Raw genomic sequence first — 19,524 nt, 5'->3', positions numbered from 1 at the left:
TGCTCAGCAGTGTAATTGTTTACATCAACAATAAAGCCACACGTTCCCTCAAACGAATGCAGAAAAGGTAGTTCACCACGGGCAGCAGCCCAGCTGAGATGCTGGGGATACACCCACTCAGCGCCGTCATCCGATGCGTCTTCATTCACAATATCATGCAGCGCACGTTGCTGCTCATCACTGTCACTAAAATCTTCTTCAGAACTGCTACAATCATGATCAGAACTGTCCAAAATCGCCTGCAAAGCCTCACTTGAAGTCAGTTTACGTTTCGCCATATTCACAGCTGTTACATGCGAATCACGTCACATGACCGGCCAAAACAACCACAGACTTGTCGAAATACAACGTAGTAATAATACCCACGCCAAACCGTCAGTTATACTAAGCGCCAGGCATTCATATAACCACAGGCAAATGTGCCGGATAATTCCGGCAGTATGGCGTTAGCATTAAAACAACGGTGCCGGATATATCCGGCAGAGGGCGGTGAAGGGGTTAAAATTCAATAAATAAAGCAAAAGTGAACAAATACGCAGTACAAATTATAAAGACACTGTTATTATAAAAACAGAAGTGCATAACCAGTAAAAATAAATAATAGGAAAAAATAAAATAATTAACATCTTATATATAAACGTCTATGTGTGGAAGTTGTGTGTCTGTCTGTCCGGCCGGCCCGGAAGTGCAAGGCTACAGCATGAAGCTGAAAGACCCAGTAATGCGGCCCCAAGTTCACGAATCAGAAGAAGAAAGAAGTACAAGGCTACAGCCTGAAGCTGAAAGAAAGCGACTCCATCGTCAAAGTGAAACCACCAAGGAAAGACAAATGAGAGACAAATTCGCTTAGCCACTGATAGACAAGGGGGGCGAGCGTGTCCACAAAACTAAACCATTTCAATTTTTTTTCTGATGATTTCAATAGTTTCTAGGAGCCCGTGCTTTTTACAGCACAGGCTTACTCAACTAGTAATTGTATAATGCAATTTGTTCATTTAATATGATGTATAAATGTTGGAATGAAATTACTTAAAATAAAAATTTCCAGCCTACCTCTTTCAGTGGTATGATGAGTTGAGACACTTGGCCCTTTCCAATAAATTGAGCAAGTATTTCATAAGAATCATAACTTTTGCTTCGTCTGGCTTCCATTACTTTAGAAACAATCCCTTTAACTTCCTTTTCTTCTGCAATATCACCGAACAGTTCTCGATTAAAGATCTGTGCAAATATAAAACACTAGAAGTAAGAACTGGGATATTTAAGCATCTTTCCTTGCATAATAAGCAAAAATAGAACTTTACCGAAATTAACATGTCCATACAAGAATCCAGATCTCCACTATTAAGAGTGTTACTGAGAGTCTCTAACAGCAGGTAAACTGTATATGTCAAAACATGAACCTAAAAGGAGGGGGAAAAGAAGAGGGAAAAAATAAACAAAAAGCAACCACTTAATTATGTAATATGACTTGATGAATTACTTGTTAATTCTTGTTAACAACAGAAGAAACAGTCTAAATAACTGATCACATTAATCTTTTAATATAAACAAATACCATCAATAAGTATTGGGACAATGAATTCTAAATTGCTATTTTTCCTTTTGTTTTGCATGACCAAAGCGTGTGAGCAGAATATTTCATTTATTCTATAATTTGAAAGAATATATGCAAAGGAATACCCAGAAATAAATGGTTTCATTAGGTAGTTTTGCTTTGTAACAACATTTTTATTTAAAATCTGAAATGCTTTTGAGTGCAGATTAAAAAACAGCAATTTTTACTTTGCTGTTTGAACTTTTATTGAGGGCACTGCATCCAGTAAAATGTCATTGCTCTGTACTTCAGCTTCTATGAATGAGTATTGAAGAGGCCCCAAAACTGTTCAGGTCATCATCAACTTTCACACACGCTGAAAGACATCTTACAAAGTTTACTGATAAGAACATGCTAAAATTTTAATGAAGTTTAATGCAATTACACAGGGAGAATTCCTAGTATGTATTCACAAAAATTAGACTACAATTTTAACATTTTAATAATTTTTTTTACACATAGAACGCATATCTAAAAACTAGATCTGTTTAACATAAATAATAGCATTGCATATTTTACTATGAAAAAAAAATTATCCAAATAACACAAAAACATTGCAGACCTTAATCACATTTTCTTGTTTTATCTTTATGTTAGCTTAAGTTTTAGAGACAAAAAAGACCAAATATAAATAATATAGAAAAGAAGAGAAGGTCCTGAATGAAAATGAGAAAAATGTAAGTGATATATACCTGATAACCTTTGACTAAGACAGTCTTCATTTCTGTTAACAGATATTGGAGGTACTGACATCCCAAAGTTTCAATGATTTTTATCAGTGCATTGCGAGCAGCATCTCTAATTTCTTGAAAGCGGTTTCGAAGAAGGATGCAAATTTTCAGCAAAATACTATTTAGGGGAAAGAAAAATCACAAACACAACAATAAGGATAATTACATTTTAGTAAATCTGCCACACTTCCAATAGAACTTTTATACACGGACACACCTGGTAGATATTTGTGGCAAGATATCAGAGTGCCTTAATAAGCGTAAGGATGTCTAATGTAAACACAACACAACCCTCAGGATAACTGGGGGATACAGAGCACATTAAAACAAGTTCAGGGACTTGTGCATTTACATAGCAACTTATTACTTTTAAAAACAATTTTGTCAGGTGCCAAAAGAAAACTGTTACAATGCCAATCCAATGTAACAAAAAAAAGTTACTAAACTCAGGTGTTTTTTAAAACAAAACAGAAAACGCGTGCAGGTTATCACAAATCAGATGTCTTCCAAAGGCAGGAAATAAACATTAGGCAGTGTGTTGTCTGGTACAAGCACACTCAAACAAGATGATGATACTAAATCAACAATTCAATGCCACGGTTGCCACCTGCCAGGTAGGCTCTTCAGTTTCAGGAACACCAAAACTAAAAAAATGTTTCGGAATGCTTCAGCAGGCCAGCCAATAATAGTCAGGGTGGCAGGAATTATATCAGAGAGATGTTCACTTTCATGGAAATTGAAACATTATGCATTACAAAATCATTCGCACATCTTTATTAATACAACAAAATGGAAAATGTTTGAATTCTTGCTGTAAAGCAATGGTAGATGAAAAACAACCTTTATGAGTGAAGGTGCTTATGCCCTGCTGTCTGTTCTCCAGGGCAAATATCTGGTTCCAGTATAGGTTTTGCTCAAGTTTTATAAATTAGGGAATTTTCTTTACCTATACGCTTTCTGAACATGCCCTTTATGCCTGATGAAATTTGAGAGTATGTATATAAACAGACAGAGGAGAATAAAAGGTGGGTGGAGTTGAGGGGTGAATATGATCAAATATTATTCTTAATTTTTTCGGATATAATGCATGTATCTATTTAAGTTGGTATATTTCCATCTGAACCAAAAGAGTAGAAACCACATATCCTGGTGATTAACCCCTTATGCAGTAAGGTTTTTTGGCGTTACTGATCCTAAATTACATACCAAAAAATAAACAGTTATATTTCCTTTATTAAATGAGCTGCAAATGGCTGAAGAGTACACTTAAAATTAAAAAAAGAATTTATATGATTAAAAACCTGTTTACACCAATATCAACTAAACAAAACATAAAAAGTTAGTACTTACGGATTTCTCTCCAAAAAACTGGATTTTACAGTATATAAACAAGACATTTTATGATGCACAACTCAGCCTTCAGCACACGTTGTTCTCAGTAAAGTCAAAACTTTACGCACAAAGGTTTAGTCAAATTCTGAGCAATGATGTGTAAAGATGAGTTGTTGAATCTGCATAATATTTGTTGCCGTTTACAGACAGATGTGACATGTAGTACAAATGACCAACAACTATATGTCATCAGAATGCTCCAAGACTCAGCTATCCAATGGTAATAATAAGCGTTTCACTATAAGCAGCTGGACATAGGTGGGATATTTAATAAAAAGAGAATAATTCAGCCTTGACGGATTGCTCGCCTCCGGATATACGTAAGTGTGCAAATTACATATTTTAATAATGAAAGAAAGCAGACAACATGGAAACAAGATTTATTTGAAAGAAGACTCCTTTGGGTATGTAAAAATATTATTGCTTTTAACACTAGAATTACCAGAGCCTACAAAAGTCGGTGGGGGGATGGAATAGCTGGCTGCTTGCAGCATGTTTTTATCGGAACATTTAGATGGCAAAAGACGCTGGCAGATAGATGTGAATGGATTTAAGAAGCGATTTAAGGTGGGCCGGATCTACGAGTTTTTTTCGTAGGCTCTGGTAATTCTAGTGTTAATTAACTTGCAGGTTTACTGGATCATACGCAAACAACTTTGAAATAGGGCATGCATACGTGGTTATTATGCAATTTACTAGAAGTTTATGGAAAAAGGTGGAATTGTGATTTATCCTTATACTTTATCCTTATTAATGCATTTTGCACATTTTGAACATACAAATGGATAATGGAGAAGTGGATTATGCGACGCAAGTTACATGAGAATTTTTTTCACTTTTTTTCTACCGATTTTTTCAAATAGATTGATGTTGGACAGGGTGGTTCATCATTATGTTGAATGTTCTACATGAAAACATGAGATTAAAAACTTCTCTTGGCTACAAACTGTATTGGTTAAGTAACATATAAAAAAATATAATTTTTGGGTTGGAGTAATCCTTTAGTAAATTTCCATTTTTTGCTAATAGTGATAAACAGTATATTTAACTTCACTATTTAATTAATTTTAGGAAAAGAAAAATTTTGAAAATAAGCCACCATTAGAAATAATGTTCAAACAATGCATTCTTACCAAAAGTTTACAGATATAATGGTGACCAGGTTGTATCAGGCATAGTTTGAACAAGTAAAAGGAATGACATGAGATATGGAAAAAACTGGTGTCAGCTGGGTGGAACAAGCATGCCGAGAGAGTGCATACTAAAATTCAAGATTGCTAAAGTAACTAAAACTATAGCAAGTTCTCACTACTGAAAACTCAAGATTTGGATACAAACAAGTCTTTACAACTGAGCAGAAGACACTAGTTTCATCAGTAAAGGCTGGTTTATACTTCACGCTAAGAAAGCGTACATGCACTCATCATGGCTGCCACGTGTTCCCAACATTCATTTGATGCATCCTCTGAGCACGTCCTCAAAAATTAACATGACACGTGTGTGACTTGCATTAATAGCAAAAAAATTGGGGGGAGCAATGTGTTCAAGTTGGAATATGACATCAGAGTTTCTGTTTACTATCAACATGTGATAGCAAGTTGCTTTGCAGATCGTACAGGGTCAATGTGTGCGCTTCTATGTTTGATGAATGGATTGATGTGGTGAAGCAAAATGCTGACATACAAATGCATTTGTGGTGCTTTTATATTCAAGCATTGCATATTCCCTATTGTGATGAGGAGTTTAAAGGTTTCACATACCATTTTCTATTTTTTTTTTTTTTTTTGGCACCTTCACAACAGCATCAGAAGGTACGGTAACATATTTCAGCCACAGAGAAAAAAAAATTAGGGACACGGTGAAAAGGTTTATTTTGTGATAAAAGTGGAAATTTTGGCTTTAATCTTGAAATTTCCAAAATAATCTTATAGTTTGTCATTAAAGTAGACTGTCGTAAACGTCATCTTAAAACCGACCCAGTTGTTAATCGCTATGTGCTTGTGGGGATTCCTCCTGAACTGACAGCAGCAGCAAGCAGTAATTGCCACACAGAGCAGATTAAATGAATGATATTCCAGCTCTCTGCACATTTAGAATCTTTAGATTAAAACTTGATATCACTTCCATGATTAAATATGTTAAAGCATGTATATTACATTTTACAGATAAGTCTTTAGCTTCGTTTAAATAATTAATACTGTTAATAATTACACATGTGGGGGTGACATGGTGGTGGAGCAATAGTGCTGCTGCCTCGCAGGGAATCACGTCCCTGCTGTTCCCTGCCTGGAGTTTGCATGTTTTCCTGGTGGTTTCCAACAGTGTGCTATGGTTTCCTTCCAAAGACATGCAAGTTTGGGGATCTGTTAATGTTAAAATGATGCTAGTGTATGTGTGCTTGTATTCATCTTGTGATGATCTGATGCCTTGTCCAGATCTGTCTCATGCCTGATGCTTGCTGGAATGGGCATATCCCTGGATTGATGGATGTAATCATTAAACATCCATCCGTTTCGGAGATATTGCGGCACAGTGTCCTTGAAATTTAATGGATGTTTCAGGCTATCCACAACACAGGGAGACTGAACGTTTTCTCACTGTGATGATATCTCGCCCTGCCACCTGCTGGAATCTTCCAGATTTACATAAAGTACGCATGCTAGTATAAAGAGTACACCACTTGTGTAGCAGTAGCATCTGCAGGACTACGCATCACGTGAAGTATAAACCCGGCCTAATACAAAATTACAAAGATTGTCACATGAAATTGTGTTTCATGTTGTAATTTTGTACTTTCAGTTTAAATTTAGAAAGACTGTCATTTTTAAACAGAGTAACACTCTTTACCTTGGTAAGTTTGATTCCATGACTTCTTGTGGAAGGGACTGCATTAACTTGACCATGGCAAATGCAATAGGAATTCGAGCAAGTTGTTCTTCATCCACTTCTTTGGATTTTGCTAATTTATGTTCGCTCTCTTGCTTTCCCTGTAATAGAGCAAAATTAACTAATAAAAATATATTTCATTGTATCCAATCAGTAAATGCATTCATGTTGTTAAAATCACCTTTGCAGAGAGGCACTTGTGTAGTCGAGGCAAGATGGTGTTAGACACAGTGCCTTGAATGTGCTGAATTAGATTTTCCAGTTCGTGTTTATTTCTGGGCATTCCCAAAAAGGTATTATTAGAATGATTTGTGGTTGTGTTGTTTTTATTTGTAGACAACACTTCCTTTGCTTCTCCTTCTGTATTTATTTCTTTAGAACTATCTTCAGGAATATCCATATCCACCTCCTCTTCACTTTCCTCTAGCTCCATCTCTTCACCTTCCTCTTCTGCAGTATCATCCATAACACAAGCTTTATGGTGGGGGGAAATAAATTATTTTAAGCAAGAGATTAATAATGATCAGACACAGCCATCTGAATCAATAATTAAAATATTTATTTATTGTAATCTCATAAAGATATTAAAATTAGTAACATGTCAATAACATAAAACATAGACATTTCCTGCAAAAAACAAAAGACACACACACAGTCACAGACATGCTAAATATTGGATCCGATTGAGAATTGTTACACACAAACCGTGAACTATTAAATCTCTCTCTACATTTCACAAATAAAAATGAATTAGTATTTTGAAATGTACTTATTAATATTTTCTTTCGTTACATGTAATTATTTTGAAAGTAGAAGTTTAATGATGATCCTGCAAATTGAAATTACAAAAGAAAGCTGAAACATCTACTGTCATTTATTAATAAATTCCAATGAAACAATAAAAATAGCAGAAACAGGGACATTATACATATTATATATACAGGTGCTGGTCATAAAATTAGAATATCTTGACAAAGTTGATTTATTTCAGTAATTCCATTCAAAAAGTGAAATTGTATATTAGATTCATACATTACACACAAACTGATGTATTTCAAATGTTTATTTCTTTTAATGTTGATGACTTTAACTGACAACTAATGAAAGTCCCAAATTCAGTATCTTGGAAAATTAGAATATCAATTAAGACCAATGCAAAAAAAGGATTTTTAGAAATGTTGGCCAACTGAAAGGTATGAACATGAAAAGTATGAGCATGTACAGCACTCAATATTTAGTTGGGGCTCCTTTGGCCTGGATTACTGCAGCAATGCGGCGTGGCATGGAGTCGATCAGTCTGTGGCACTGCTCAGGTGTTATGAGAGCCCATGTTGCTCTGATAGTGGCCTTCAGCTCTTCTGAATTGTTGGGTCTGGCGTATTGCATCTTCCTCTTCACAATATCCCATAGATTTTCTATGGGATTAAGGTCAGGCGAGTTTGCTGGCCAATCAAGAACAGGGATACCATGGTCCTTAAACCAGGTACTGGTAGCTTTGGCACTGTGTGCAGGTGCCAGGTCCTGTTGGAAAATGAAATCTGCATCTCCATAAAGTTTGTCAGCAGCAGGAAGCATGAAGTGCTCTAAAACTTCCTGGTAGACGGCTGCGTTGACCTTGGACCTCAGAAAACACAATGAACCAACACCAGCAGATGACATGGCACCCCAAACCATCACTAACTGTGGAAACTTTACACTGGACCTCACCCAACGTGGATTCTGTGCCTCTCCTCTCTTCCTCCAGACTCTGGGACCTTGATTTCCAAAGGAAATGTAAAATTTACTTTCATCAGAAAGCAGCAGTCCACTCCTTTTTGTCTTTAGCCCAGGCGAGACGCTTCTGACGCTCTCTTGTTCAAGAGTGGCTTGACACAAGGAATGCGACAGCTGAAACTCATGTCTTGCATACGTCTGTGCGTGGTGGTTCTTGAAGCACTGACTCCAGCTGCAGTCCACTCTTTGTGAATCTCCCCCACATTTTTGAATGGGTTTTGTTTCACAATCCTCTCCAGGGTGCGGTTATCCCTATTGCTTGTACTCTTTTTTTCTACCACATCTTGTCCTTCCCTTCGCCTCTCTATTAATGTGCTTGGACACAGAGCTCTGTGAACAGCCAGCCTCTTTAGCAATGACCTTTTGTGTCTTGCCCTCCTTGTGCAAGGTGTCAATGGTCGTCTTTTGGACAACTGTCAAGTCAGCTGTCTTCCCCATGATTGTGTAGCCTACAGAACTAGACTGAGAGACCATTTAAAGGCTTTTGCAGGTGTTTTGAGTTAATTAGCTGATTAGAGTGTGGCACCAGGTGTCTTCAATATTGAACCTTTTCACAATATTCTAATTTTCCGAGATATTGAATTTGGGACTTTCATTAGTTGTCAGTTATATTCATCAACATTAAAAGAAATAAACATTTGAAATACATCAGTCTGTGTGTAATGAATGAATCTAATACACAAGTTTCACTTTTTGAATGGAATTACTGAAATAAATCAACTTTGTCATGATATTCTAATTTTATGACCAGCACCTGTATATATACATATTATATATTACACATACATACATACACATCCTAATAAATATTTAATGTAAATATTTTAACCCACCTTCATTTGATTCCTTCTTTGGTGCTTCAAGACATTTTGAAAGAGTTTTACTATCAAAATGGAAAGCATCTAAAACAGCCACTAGTAAACTAAAAGTAAATAAATAAACACATATAAAATGTTAATAGGACCAACTTTGCAAAAAAAAAAAAAGTTTCTTTGAGTGACATGAGAATATTAGATTTAATCAGTATCTAATAGAAATCTATTTTAATACAAAATGCCTATCATAATTATTCGGACAGTGAAGTGAAAATTGGTAAGTCTCCTGTATACTCAGGAAATTCAGATTTGACATGCACAAATAAATAGAAGAAAAAATTCAAATACCATATTTTATTTCAGTACAAGCTGCATATACTTTGAAGTTTTCTTTTCTATTTTATTCAATTTTTATTTGAAGAAAGTAACATTCCATACATCTAAGAAGATAGCATTACAGTAATCCCTCCTCCATCGCGGGGGTTGCGTTCCAGAGCCACCTGCGAAATAAGAAAATCCGCGAAATACAAACCATATGTTTATATGGTTATTTTTATATTGTCATGCTTGGGTCACAGATTTGCGCAGAAACACAGGAGGTTGTAGAGAGACAGGAGCGTTATTCAAACACTGCAAACAAACATTTGTCTCTTTTTGAAAAGTTTAAACTGTGCTCCATGACAAGACAGAGATGACAGTTCCATCTCACAATTAAAAGAATGCAAACATATCTTCCTCTTCAAAGGAGCACAGAATGTCACATAGATAGAGAAAAAAATCTCTAGCAAACAAATCAATAGGGCTGTTTGGCTTTTAAGTATGCGAAGCACCGCGGCACAAAGCTGTTGAAGGCGGCAGCTCACACCCCCTCCGTCAGGAGCAGGGAGAGAGAGATAGAGAGAGACAGAGTTTGTTTTTTAGTCAAAAATCAATACGTGCCCTTCGAGCTTTTAAGTATGCGAAGCACCGTGCAGCATGTCGTTTCAGGAAGCAGCTGTACAAAAGATAGCAACGTGAACATAATCTTTCAGCATTTTTAGACGAGCGTCCGTATCATCTAGGTGTGCGAACAGCCCCCCTGCTCAATCCCCCTACGTCAGGATCAGAGAAAGTCAGCGCAAGAGAGACAGAGAAAAGTAAGTTGGGTAGCTTCTCAGCCATCTGCCAATAGCGTCCCTTGTATGAAATCAACTGGGCAAACCAACTGAGGAAGCATGTACCAGAAATTAAAAGACCCATTGTCCGCAGAAATCCGCGAACCAGCAAAAAATCCGCGATATATATTTAAATATGCTTACATATAAAATCCGCGATGGAGTGAAGCCGCGAAAGGCAAAGCGCGATATAGCGGGGGATCACTGTACATACAATCAAATCGAACTTAACAAACCAGTTTGAAGACTGAATATCAGATAAACATAAACATATACTATAGGGTACTAAATGAATTTGTGAAGGGCACATTTGCACAGCAAGTAGCAACTTCCTCTTTTAAGCTATCTAGATAGACTGGTATGTTGATTCAGACATCACAAAGTACTACTTCCTAAATTATCACATTAAAGACATCTCATTATAATACTTTCAATTACTAGTCAGACTTACCTGACAGCCAATTTCTGATCAATTTGTCTTGTCTGTAAAACGTGCACAAAAAATTTCAAGTAATATATGTATTTGGACCAGGGTAATTGCTTGCATATAGCTCCAATCACCTCCACAGAAGCAGACATCATGTTCTCATGCTGTAAAAAAGGATGGCTATATACAGTATTATTTTTTTAAACCTTTTATGTTGAATTCTGCTGTGAATAACCCCCATTGTTACAGCTTTTAATTAATTTTGAGCAATGAAATGGTACAAAAGTAAACTGGCAGAGGTTAAAAAAGGCTGATATTATTATGTAAAAAATAATGTAATTTTCAGAGTTATACAAAAATGTCTTTTTCAGAGAACAAGTAATAGGTTAACAGCTTACATTTTTTTTCTGCAGCAATCAAAGTTATTTGAGCCTTGAAAGTTAATGCAAACAGTTGACGCTCAGATACTTGTTGTCTAATTCTGTTGAGGCTTCTGTGACTGCAAGACCTGTTTGTGTTCGTTTCCTCTAGTTAATCAGTTTCAACTGCTTTGGTGTTAATGAAATTAACAACAGGTGCACTAGAGGGGCAAAATGAGACAACCCCCAAAACAGGAATGGTTTAACAGGTGGAAGCCACTGACATTTTTCCCTCCTCATCTTTCCTGGCTGTTTTTTCACTAGTTTTGCATTTGGCTATGGTCAGCGTCACTACTGGTAGCATGATGCGATACCTGGACCCTACAGAGGCTGCACAGGTAGTCCAACTTCTCCAGGATGGCACATCAATATGTACCATTGCCAGAAGGTTTGCTGTTTCTCCCAGCACAATCTCAAGGGCATGGAGGAGATTCTAGGAGACAGGCAGTTACTCTAGGAGAGCTGGACAGGGCCATAGAAGGTCCTTAACCCATCAGCAGGACCAGTATCTGCTCCTTTGGGCACGGAGGAACAGGATGAGCACTGCCAGAGCCCTACAAAATAACCTCCAGCAGGCCACTGGCGTGAATGTCTCTGAGCAAACAAGCAGAAACAGACTTCATGAGAGTGGCCTGAGGGCCCGACATCCTCTATTGGGAACTGTGCTCACTGCCCGGCACCGTGGCATTTGCTATAGGATACCAGAATTGCAGATCCACCACTGGTGCCCCGTGCTTTTCACAGATGAGAGCTGGTTCACCCTGAGCACATTTGACAGAAGTGAAAGGGTCTGGAGAAGCCATGGAGAATGTTATGCTGCCTGTAACATTATTCAGTATGACCGGTTTTGGTGGTGGGTCAGTGATGGTCTGGGGTGGCATATCCATAGAGGGATGCACAGACCTCTACAGGCTAGACAACGACACCTTCTCAGCCATTAGGCATCGGGATGAAATCCTTGGACCTAATGAATTATTTTTTGTTAGAACACTAGCATGGTTTAATAACGAATAAAAACTACAAAAACTGAAATTTATATTTTTAGTTTACAAAAATTATAATTAAGTATAAATCCAAATTAAAAAAAAACTGAAAAAGTTAAAGACTTCAGATTGAAAAATGAGAGAGAAAAATTACTCAACTGTGAAGGTTGTGTGTCTTTATATTTTAAAAGGTCATTATTGTCAATGTTGGGTTCTAGTTTAGTCCTGCTTCTAACTTCAGCTTATTCCTCTATTTATTTGTAAAAAGGATGAAGATAGAAACATTAGAAACTTTGTCTGAAACAGCAGCTTTCAGCTAAGGTAATAACAAAAATTATAATTTTAGATTTGTGTATTTTGTTACTACTATTTGTTAAAATGTGTGTTTTGTTCTTCGTTGTACAGTCATGTGAAAAATGCAAGTATACCCCATGACATTTTCAACATATCTGAACAAGATCTTCATTCAAACAGTAACTACAGATAAAGGTGAAACACTTGAACAAATGACACATAAAAATGACATGGTGTATTCATTCTAATAATCTAAATTACCAGAAATGCAGAACTATCACATGAAAAAAGAAGCCCATCTTTGTCTTTATCACCACTACAAACCTATAAAATTGGAATCAGGTATTCCAGATTAGGTGCCAATGATTAGAACATTCTTAGGGAGTTTGCATATAGAACCTGTCAAATTTAATCTGCAGTTATCTGGGGTCAGGTGTTCTCTTCCATGATGACACCAGACACATGAATGTCAAAGATCAAAAGAGCTTTCCATGGCACTCAGAAAGACGGTTGTGGATGCCTATGAGTCTGGCAAAGGATTTAAAAAGATTGCCAAAGTATCTGAAACCAAGCTTTCCACTGTAAGGGAAATAAGCTGCAAGTGGTATAGATTTCAGATGACTTTTGATTGACCAGGACTGGTCAGTCCAACAAATTTGTCCCAAGTGCTGAACATTTGATACTAAAACAAATCTCCGTGAACCCCAGAATTTAACTTCAGCATCTGCAGGTAACTCTAGACAAAGGTTGGGCCAAAGTTTATGCATCTAAAATCAAAAAGAGATTGCACAAATTTGATCTACATGCAAGGTGTGCCAGGAAAAAGATGTTTCTGTCCAAAAGGGCCATTGAGCATACAGGCAAAGGCCAGGCCTTTTGGAACTATGTGCTCTGTTCAGATGAATAAAAAAAGATAAGAGTTGTATGGGCACAGTAATAGTAGACATGACTGGCACAAACCAAAGAGGGAATTTCAGAAGAAGCTCATATCAACTGTGAAACATGGTGGTAGTATGGGTATGCTTTGTGGCCTCACGGTCTGGGCAACTTGCAGTCATCAAGTCAACTATGAATTCTGGATCATATCAAAGTATGTTTAAGGGCATTGTGAGGCTGAACTGGAAATGGACCTTTCAACACAATAATGACCCAAAGCACACTAGAAAATCCACTGAGGAATGTCTCAAAAAGAAGAAATAGAGGGTTAAGGACTTGCCTGGTCAGAGTCTGATTTGCAGTCTGAATGTAGTGAGGGGATTTGAAATGAGCAGTACATGCAAGAAAACCCACAAACATCTTGCACTGAATGAATTTTGCACAAAGAAGTTGTCAAAATTTCACCAAGTCCATGTCACAGACTGTTGGTCTGTTCTGAAAAACACCTACCAGAAGTCACTTCAGCTAAAGGTGGAAACACCAGCTTCTTAGGCCAAGAATGTACTTATTTTTGGCCCTTAAATCCACTGACATTTTGTTTGAATAAATGATTGAAAAGGCATTTTTTTCTGTGTATTTACTCAAGTATATCACCATCATCTGCAGATGCTGTTTTCATGAAGATCCCCTGTGCGCCTGATCAAATATGTTGAAAAAGTCAACAATTTTCATTGGATGTACTTACATTTTCACATGACTGTGTATTATTCTGTCTTAATTTGCCCGTCTCACAGCAGGAGCACAGATGAGTGTGGAAACTTGGTTTCAGCTTCTTCATCTTCCTCCTATATACAAAACATGATTGAGGGGGTTGTGCTGTAGGAGTTGTTATAGCTGAGAGCATGATGAGATATACAGAAACTATTTTGCAGACTGGGTTGGGGCCACCCTGGGTATCTACATGTGGTGAAGCACATAAGATTGTCAAAAGTGGAACATCCATTGTGAGATGTGCTAGTATGCATACATTTACTGTACATACATACACACACACATATGCACACATTTTCAAATACATACACACACATATATACACACAATCAGACAAAATAATACCTTAAACATTTTCCCATCGAACAGAGCTGTCATTGAATATGGCATAATGTAGTTCTGAAGGGATTTTGAAGACAAGAAAAGATCTCCTTCTGTAAGTTGCTTGGCAAATTTTCTTAATGCACGAGCTCGTCGATGGATCTAAGGATTAAAAAAAAAAAACTCAATGTATACAGTGCTATAGCTACAACAAATTAATATTTCAATAATTGATGATTCAGGCGATTTTTAAAATCAATTAATCAGATCAGCATAAAATCAAGGTTATGACAAATATGTCATTGCACAATAGCTACATGCCTTTATTCAAATAAATTATGACAAAAATAAAAATTTAGATTGAAGTTAAATTCATTAATATTTTCTTACAGCATTGCCTTTCACTCCAAAGACTCAAGCAAAACATTCTTAATTTTACAAACAAAAATTCAAAATAATTTTTAAAGCATAAAAGAAAATCAGCAGGAAAAACAAAATAAACATGATTCAAATAGGTTTAATATACATCAAATATGTCACTTGAAATTCAGCTGTTAACTGAGAGCTGCAGCAACTAAATATTTCTTAATTCAGTCCTGGTCCCTGTAGTTTTCAGAAAATTCCATCATTAATATTAAAAATGTAAGTATGTCAACATGTCAGACTATAACAGAAGGGTGATATGCAATGTTATGACAGTGGGCTGAACTGCTAATTGTTAATTAAATCAATTTCTCAGAATACCTCTTTATTTATGTACATACTTATTTCTTATAGGATAACAAGTCTCATATCTTTTCTTGTACAGTTTGCTGAAAATACTCTTATCCATGTAGTGAAGGTTAAGAAAATTTAAAATTTATCCATTTAATATTAAATGCACAACACAAAAAAGTGTGCAGAACCTGAAGTCTGAGTATTTTCAGAAATATTCAGATTCCTCTATGTAGTAATAATCATTTAATTAGCTGGTCTTTTTTCTCTTCACTTATTCTGCATTCAGAAAAGTACAGCATTATGTTTTTTTAACTTTTAAAAGACATTTAGAAATTTCTATTTTTTTCTAAAGCTTTAAAAACCTGACTCTCTTTTGTTGTTTTCCTATTATTTACCCCTTCTTCTGTGTAGTTTTCTCCCTTCGTTTAACCCTTATTGTAACAATTAACAACAAGCTGAGTAGACACCAGGGATGATGAAAGCTGCAACTACTTCAAATACACTAATTAGTAAATAAGGAATTAAATAACCAGAATACTTGGAAAACCAGAATGAAAATATTGTTGACAAGTTTAAAAAAAAAAAAAAAACACACAACATATCCCCCATTTAACTGCTTAGTACATTTTAATAAAATCTACCAAACTTAGTTTCATAATTTCTACATTGACCCCAAAACAGAAACTGAGAAATCCAATGAAAAATGAGAGTTGGTTGGAACAAAACCCTACAGCCAGGGTCCCTAGGACCGAGTTTGTGAACAATTAATCTAAAGTATATTGTTTTTGGATGGTATGTATTACTGTTACAAGTACATGTAAGACATGAATGTCAGACTTTCATTATATCATGCATACTTGGCTATGAACTTCCTCAGAACATTTCATTAAATACAAGACTGGATATTTACATTTCTGAAAATCCTGTTGAGTTAACAATACATTTTATTTGTTTTGTCTAAATGACCAAATTACATACATAAAATAGTAAATAGTAAAGCAGTAAGAGTAACTGAAACATACATAATTAAAATTGATATGGAAACACATCAAATGAACAACAGCACAGATGGATGAGAACTAAGCATTATAAGCTAAAGGGAAGAATACCAGTATTAAAATGAAGAAAACGTAGGCATTCAATTCAATTCGATTCCAAGACGTTATGACCTAAGAACATTTAAAGAAGAGGGTTCTACAGATATGGTGCCACAGACTTGAAATGAAGCGTGTCAAAACTATTTTATTTTGAGGAAGAAAATACATATTCCTAATACAGTTCAATAGGCTAAACAGACAGCAATGAAAAACTGCCAAAGTAAAAGGCACTGTTGAACAAAAGACAATGCACTATATATTTAGCCATGTTTAACAGACCAAATTGTTCCTGCATGTGCAATGTACATTATACTTTCTTCAATTAAAAACATACAGATACTACCCCTTGAGAACATCCACTGCAATTCCAAAGTGGGAAAAAATGTAAACTGAAAATGAAAAATACTCAATCTCCCATACCTGTATATGTTTCATATGTTCAAAGAAATCTGATTCAGGGTCACTGTAATTAGTCAACTGCACCAGCTCTTTAAACTCTGAGTCTGCAGGAAATATCTGAACCAGACAGGAAAGTACTGTAGTGTATTCCTGTTGAATGCTCTGCAATTTAAATTTTAAACAAAGCATTAGCAAAAATTAAAAACATGAATTCCAAAAGCTTATCTAAAAGTCCTATTTTCAAATTATATCTATTAAAATAAGCATCACTAATGAACAGATTGTAAAAAAAGATCATAAAGAATTTATTTTTAATAATATGAAATACAGTTTAAAGCCACATTTGCCAGTCTTTCAGAAATGATTGTTTGACATTATTTCTACTGTAGGTTCTTGTAACAAAATAAATGTGTCGATTTAAAAATGTGTCTACTATTCTGAACTGAGTTGTTTATTCTGACTAGTGTTTACAACTGAAATATGATACTATCTTCACCTAATGTATTCATTTCCATGATATACAATAGATTAAAACAATTACAGTGGTAATATCTTACCGAAATATGACACATTAAAGTTAAATTGAATGAAATTTGAAGATTGAAGGCAAGCTCTAATGACTAGCACACTAATGTTCTATTGGCAGAACTGGGTTTTAATACAATAATAAATGACAGGATACATCTTTAAAAATCTTTTTTGGAAAAGCTATGCAAAAACTAATGAAGCTTAAACTACAATATCATCAAGTGTCTTGTAATTCAAGTAATGTTAGGTAATTACAAAAAAAAAAATCAATAAAAATGTTTAATTGTATAGTAATAGTTGAATACTATGCAAAAAGCATATTATTTCAGTAAACACCATAATTTACTTAAATAAAGTAAATGGGAGGTGTAAAAATAATGAATAAACAAATAATATATAGAAATTACTCTTCACAGTGTATTTTTCAAACTTACACATGAAACTTGATTTTTCAAAATACAGAATGTAAAATATGAAAATAAAATGGAAAAAAAATATTCTTCAGGGTGGGATGTAGAAGCTGAGAACAAGTCAATAAAAAAGAAAGTAGGAAAATGGGCATTTAAAATGAATTTAATTGAAGTATCAATCTCATGTTTCTCCTCCTACAGTGAGAGGCTAGGACATTGGTTCTGCCTAGTTTTTTGGTGACTAGGTAGCACAGCCACTGAAAATTTAAAACATTGTTTATTCCTGTTTATTATTCACCCGACAGTTCTTTATAATCAGTTAACAAATAGTCACTTAATTTAAAACTGTTAATACCCAGAGTATTAGCCACAGTATTTTGAAAAAAAAAAAATGAATTGGAGGAAAGTAGGAGTGGAATTCCTTCATGTGCAAAGTGATGCCATCTCATTTATCTGGTTACAAGTGAATAGACTGTACAGAAAAACTGTAATAAAGACTAAAGCCAAAGACATTTATCTTTATTCCTTAGGACGGGACAGAATAAAGTGGTTTATGTACAACAATAAAGAAAATTACACAGAACACTGATTAATTGAAATGTCTCAAAACATTAACTACAGCAATATGGCTACAAGGAAAGCCGATTATGACTACAAATAAATACATAAAAAAAGTGTCCTGTACCAACAAGCAGTAGAGCTGCAAACTACCTAGAGTAGAATGAACTTAGGTCTTTTGACAGTAATTAATGAAGTATGGTGAAAGGTATTAAAAATGCAAATAACAGTGTAATGCAATCTTTATAATTTAGCCACAAATATTTTAACATTTTGATGCAGTAACAGTTATAAGACACCATAAGAATACATTTATCTAAATGGGAATACTCCAATTAAGCGAAATTAGGGAAGCACACTGTAAGACCTACTACAAAATTAAGAAAACTAAAATACATTCATAAAGATATTTTGGCAAACATTACATTCTGAATGTCTGAATCAATAGCTTGCAAAGTTGTCCCTATTTTAAGTTAAACACTGGAGAATATACTCTGGAATTAAAATATATTAATCAACAGAAATGCCTCACAATATGAATGCATTTTGCTGGCGTTTTTAAAATAATTTTTTTTTGTGACGAATTAAAGGATCAAAGCAACATATGATTGTTTAATTTTGTTCATTAAGATTTTAAAAGCCAACAGATCATTATAATTCATTATTTTCTTTTTAGGTAAACTGAAATAACATTCCTTACGTGACATGATGTCTAATGAATCTGATGAAAACAAGCTCTGATACAGCATGAACCACTTGACAAGAATAGGAAAAAACATGTCTGTATTGTCTTTTTGTCATAAAGTAGGTTTTACCTCAGTCTTACTCCGAAGTCCTTTCTTTACTGAAGCCACCAATGTTTTCAAAATAATTTCTTGGTATTCTTCTTTTGTGTGCTCAATCAAAGCAACTTGCTTGATTATTGTCATTAAGCACAATGTTGCAGTGTCACTGAGAGACATATCCCCCAACTATCGAAAAAGAAATTTCAGGAATAAAAAAAGAGTAATGTTAATGCTTTTTTTTGCTTTTTTTTCCTGTGCACAAGTTTTACAGATGATTAAATAAATAAACAAACATAAAACACACAAAAAAAACAAATAATAAAAACAGGTCTAATAAAGTTTTATTAATAAGGTCTATGTTGAAGTATTGAAGCAATAGAAGACAACTGCAACATTTTTTAACAAATCAAGCTAACCTAGAGTAAAATTAATATTAACATTAATTAATAATGAAGGAGAAAGTAAAGTACTTTTAAATGAAGGAGCCGAACAGTATGTTAATGTAATAGTCTATGAGTGACAAAAAATTTCATAGAAGGCACTGTCTATGTTCTGTAATCCAATGTTACTTCACAAAGCTTAAAGATGTGC

The 19,524-nt window shown here is 35.0% G+C and overlaps 1 protein-coding gene across 2 annotated transcripts in view; it reads right to left on the bottom strand.

The window, feature by feature from the left end:
* Window positions 1-19,524, bottom strand: part of utp20 (UTP20 small subunit processome component) — a 154,666-nt gene that overhangs the window by 32,002 nt on the left and 103,140 nt on the right. For both annotated transcript variants that reach the window (XM_051928458.1, XM_051928462.1), the window contains exons 36-45: window positions 18,964-19,119; window positions 16,674-16,814; window positions 14,464-14,601; window positions 10,800-10,939; window positions 9,213-9,301; window positions 6,788-7,080; window positions 6,568-6,707; window positions 2,290-2,446; window positions 1,305-1,403; window positions 1,054-1,221 (exon numbers count right to left, since the gene is read on the bottom strand). In XM_051928458.1, coding sequence (XP_051784418.1) covers window positions 1,054-1,221; window positions 1,305-1,403; window positions 2,290-2,446; window positions 6,568-6,707; window positions 6,788-7,080; window positions 9,213-9,301; window positions 10,800-10,939; window positions 14,464-14,601; window positions 16,674-16,814; window positions 18,964-19,119 — 1,521 coding nt within the window. The remainder of the gene's footprint in view (window positions 1-1,053; window positions 1,222-1,304; window positions 1,404-2,289; window positions 2,447-6,567; window positions 6,708-6,787; window positions 7,081-9,212; window positions 9,302-10,799; window positions 10,940-14,463; window positions 14,602-16,673; window positions 16,815-18,963; window positions 19,120-19,524) is intronic.

The sequence above is a fragment of the Erpetoichthys calabaricus genome, chromosome 1 (assembly GCF_900747795.2).
Source record: "Erpetoichthys calabaricus chromosome 1, fErpCal1.3, whole genome shotgun sequence".
NCBI classification, from domain to species: domain Eukaryota; kingdom Metazoa; phylum Chordata; class Cladistia; order Polypteriformes; family Polypteridae; genus Erpetoichthys; species Erpetoichthys calabaricus.
The sequence above is the reverse complement of the archived record's forward strand: the minus strand, read 5'-3'. Positions and strand labels throughout refer to the sequence as shown.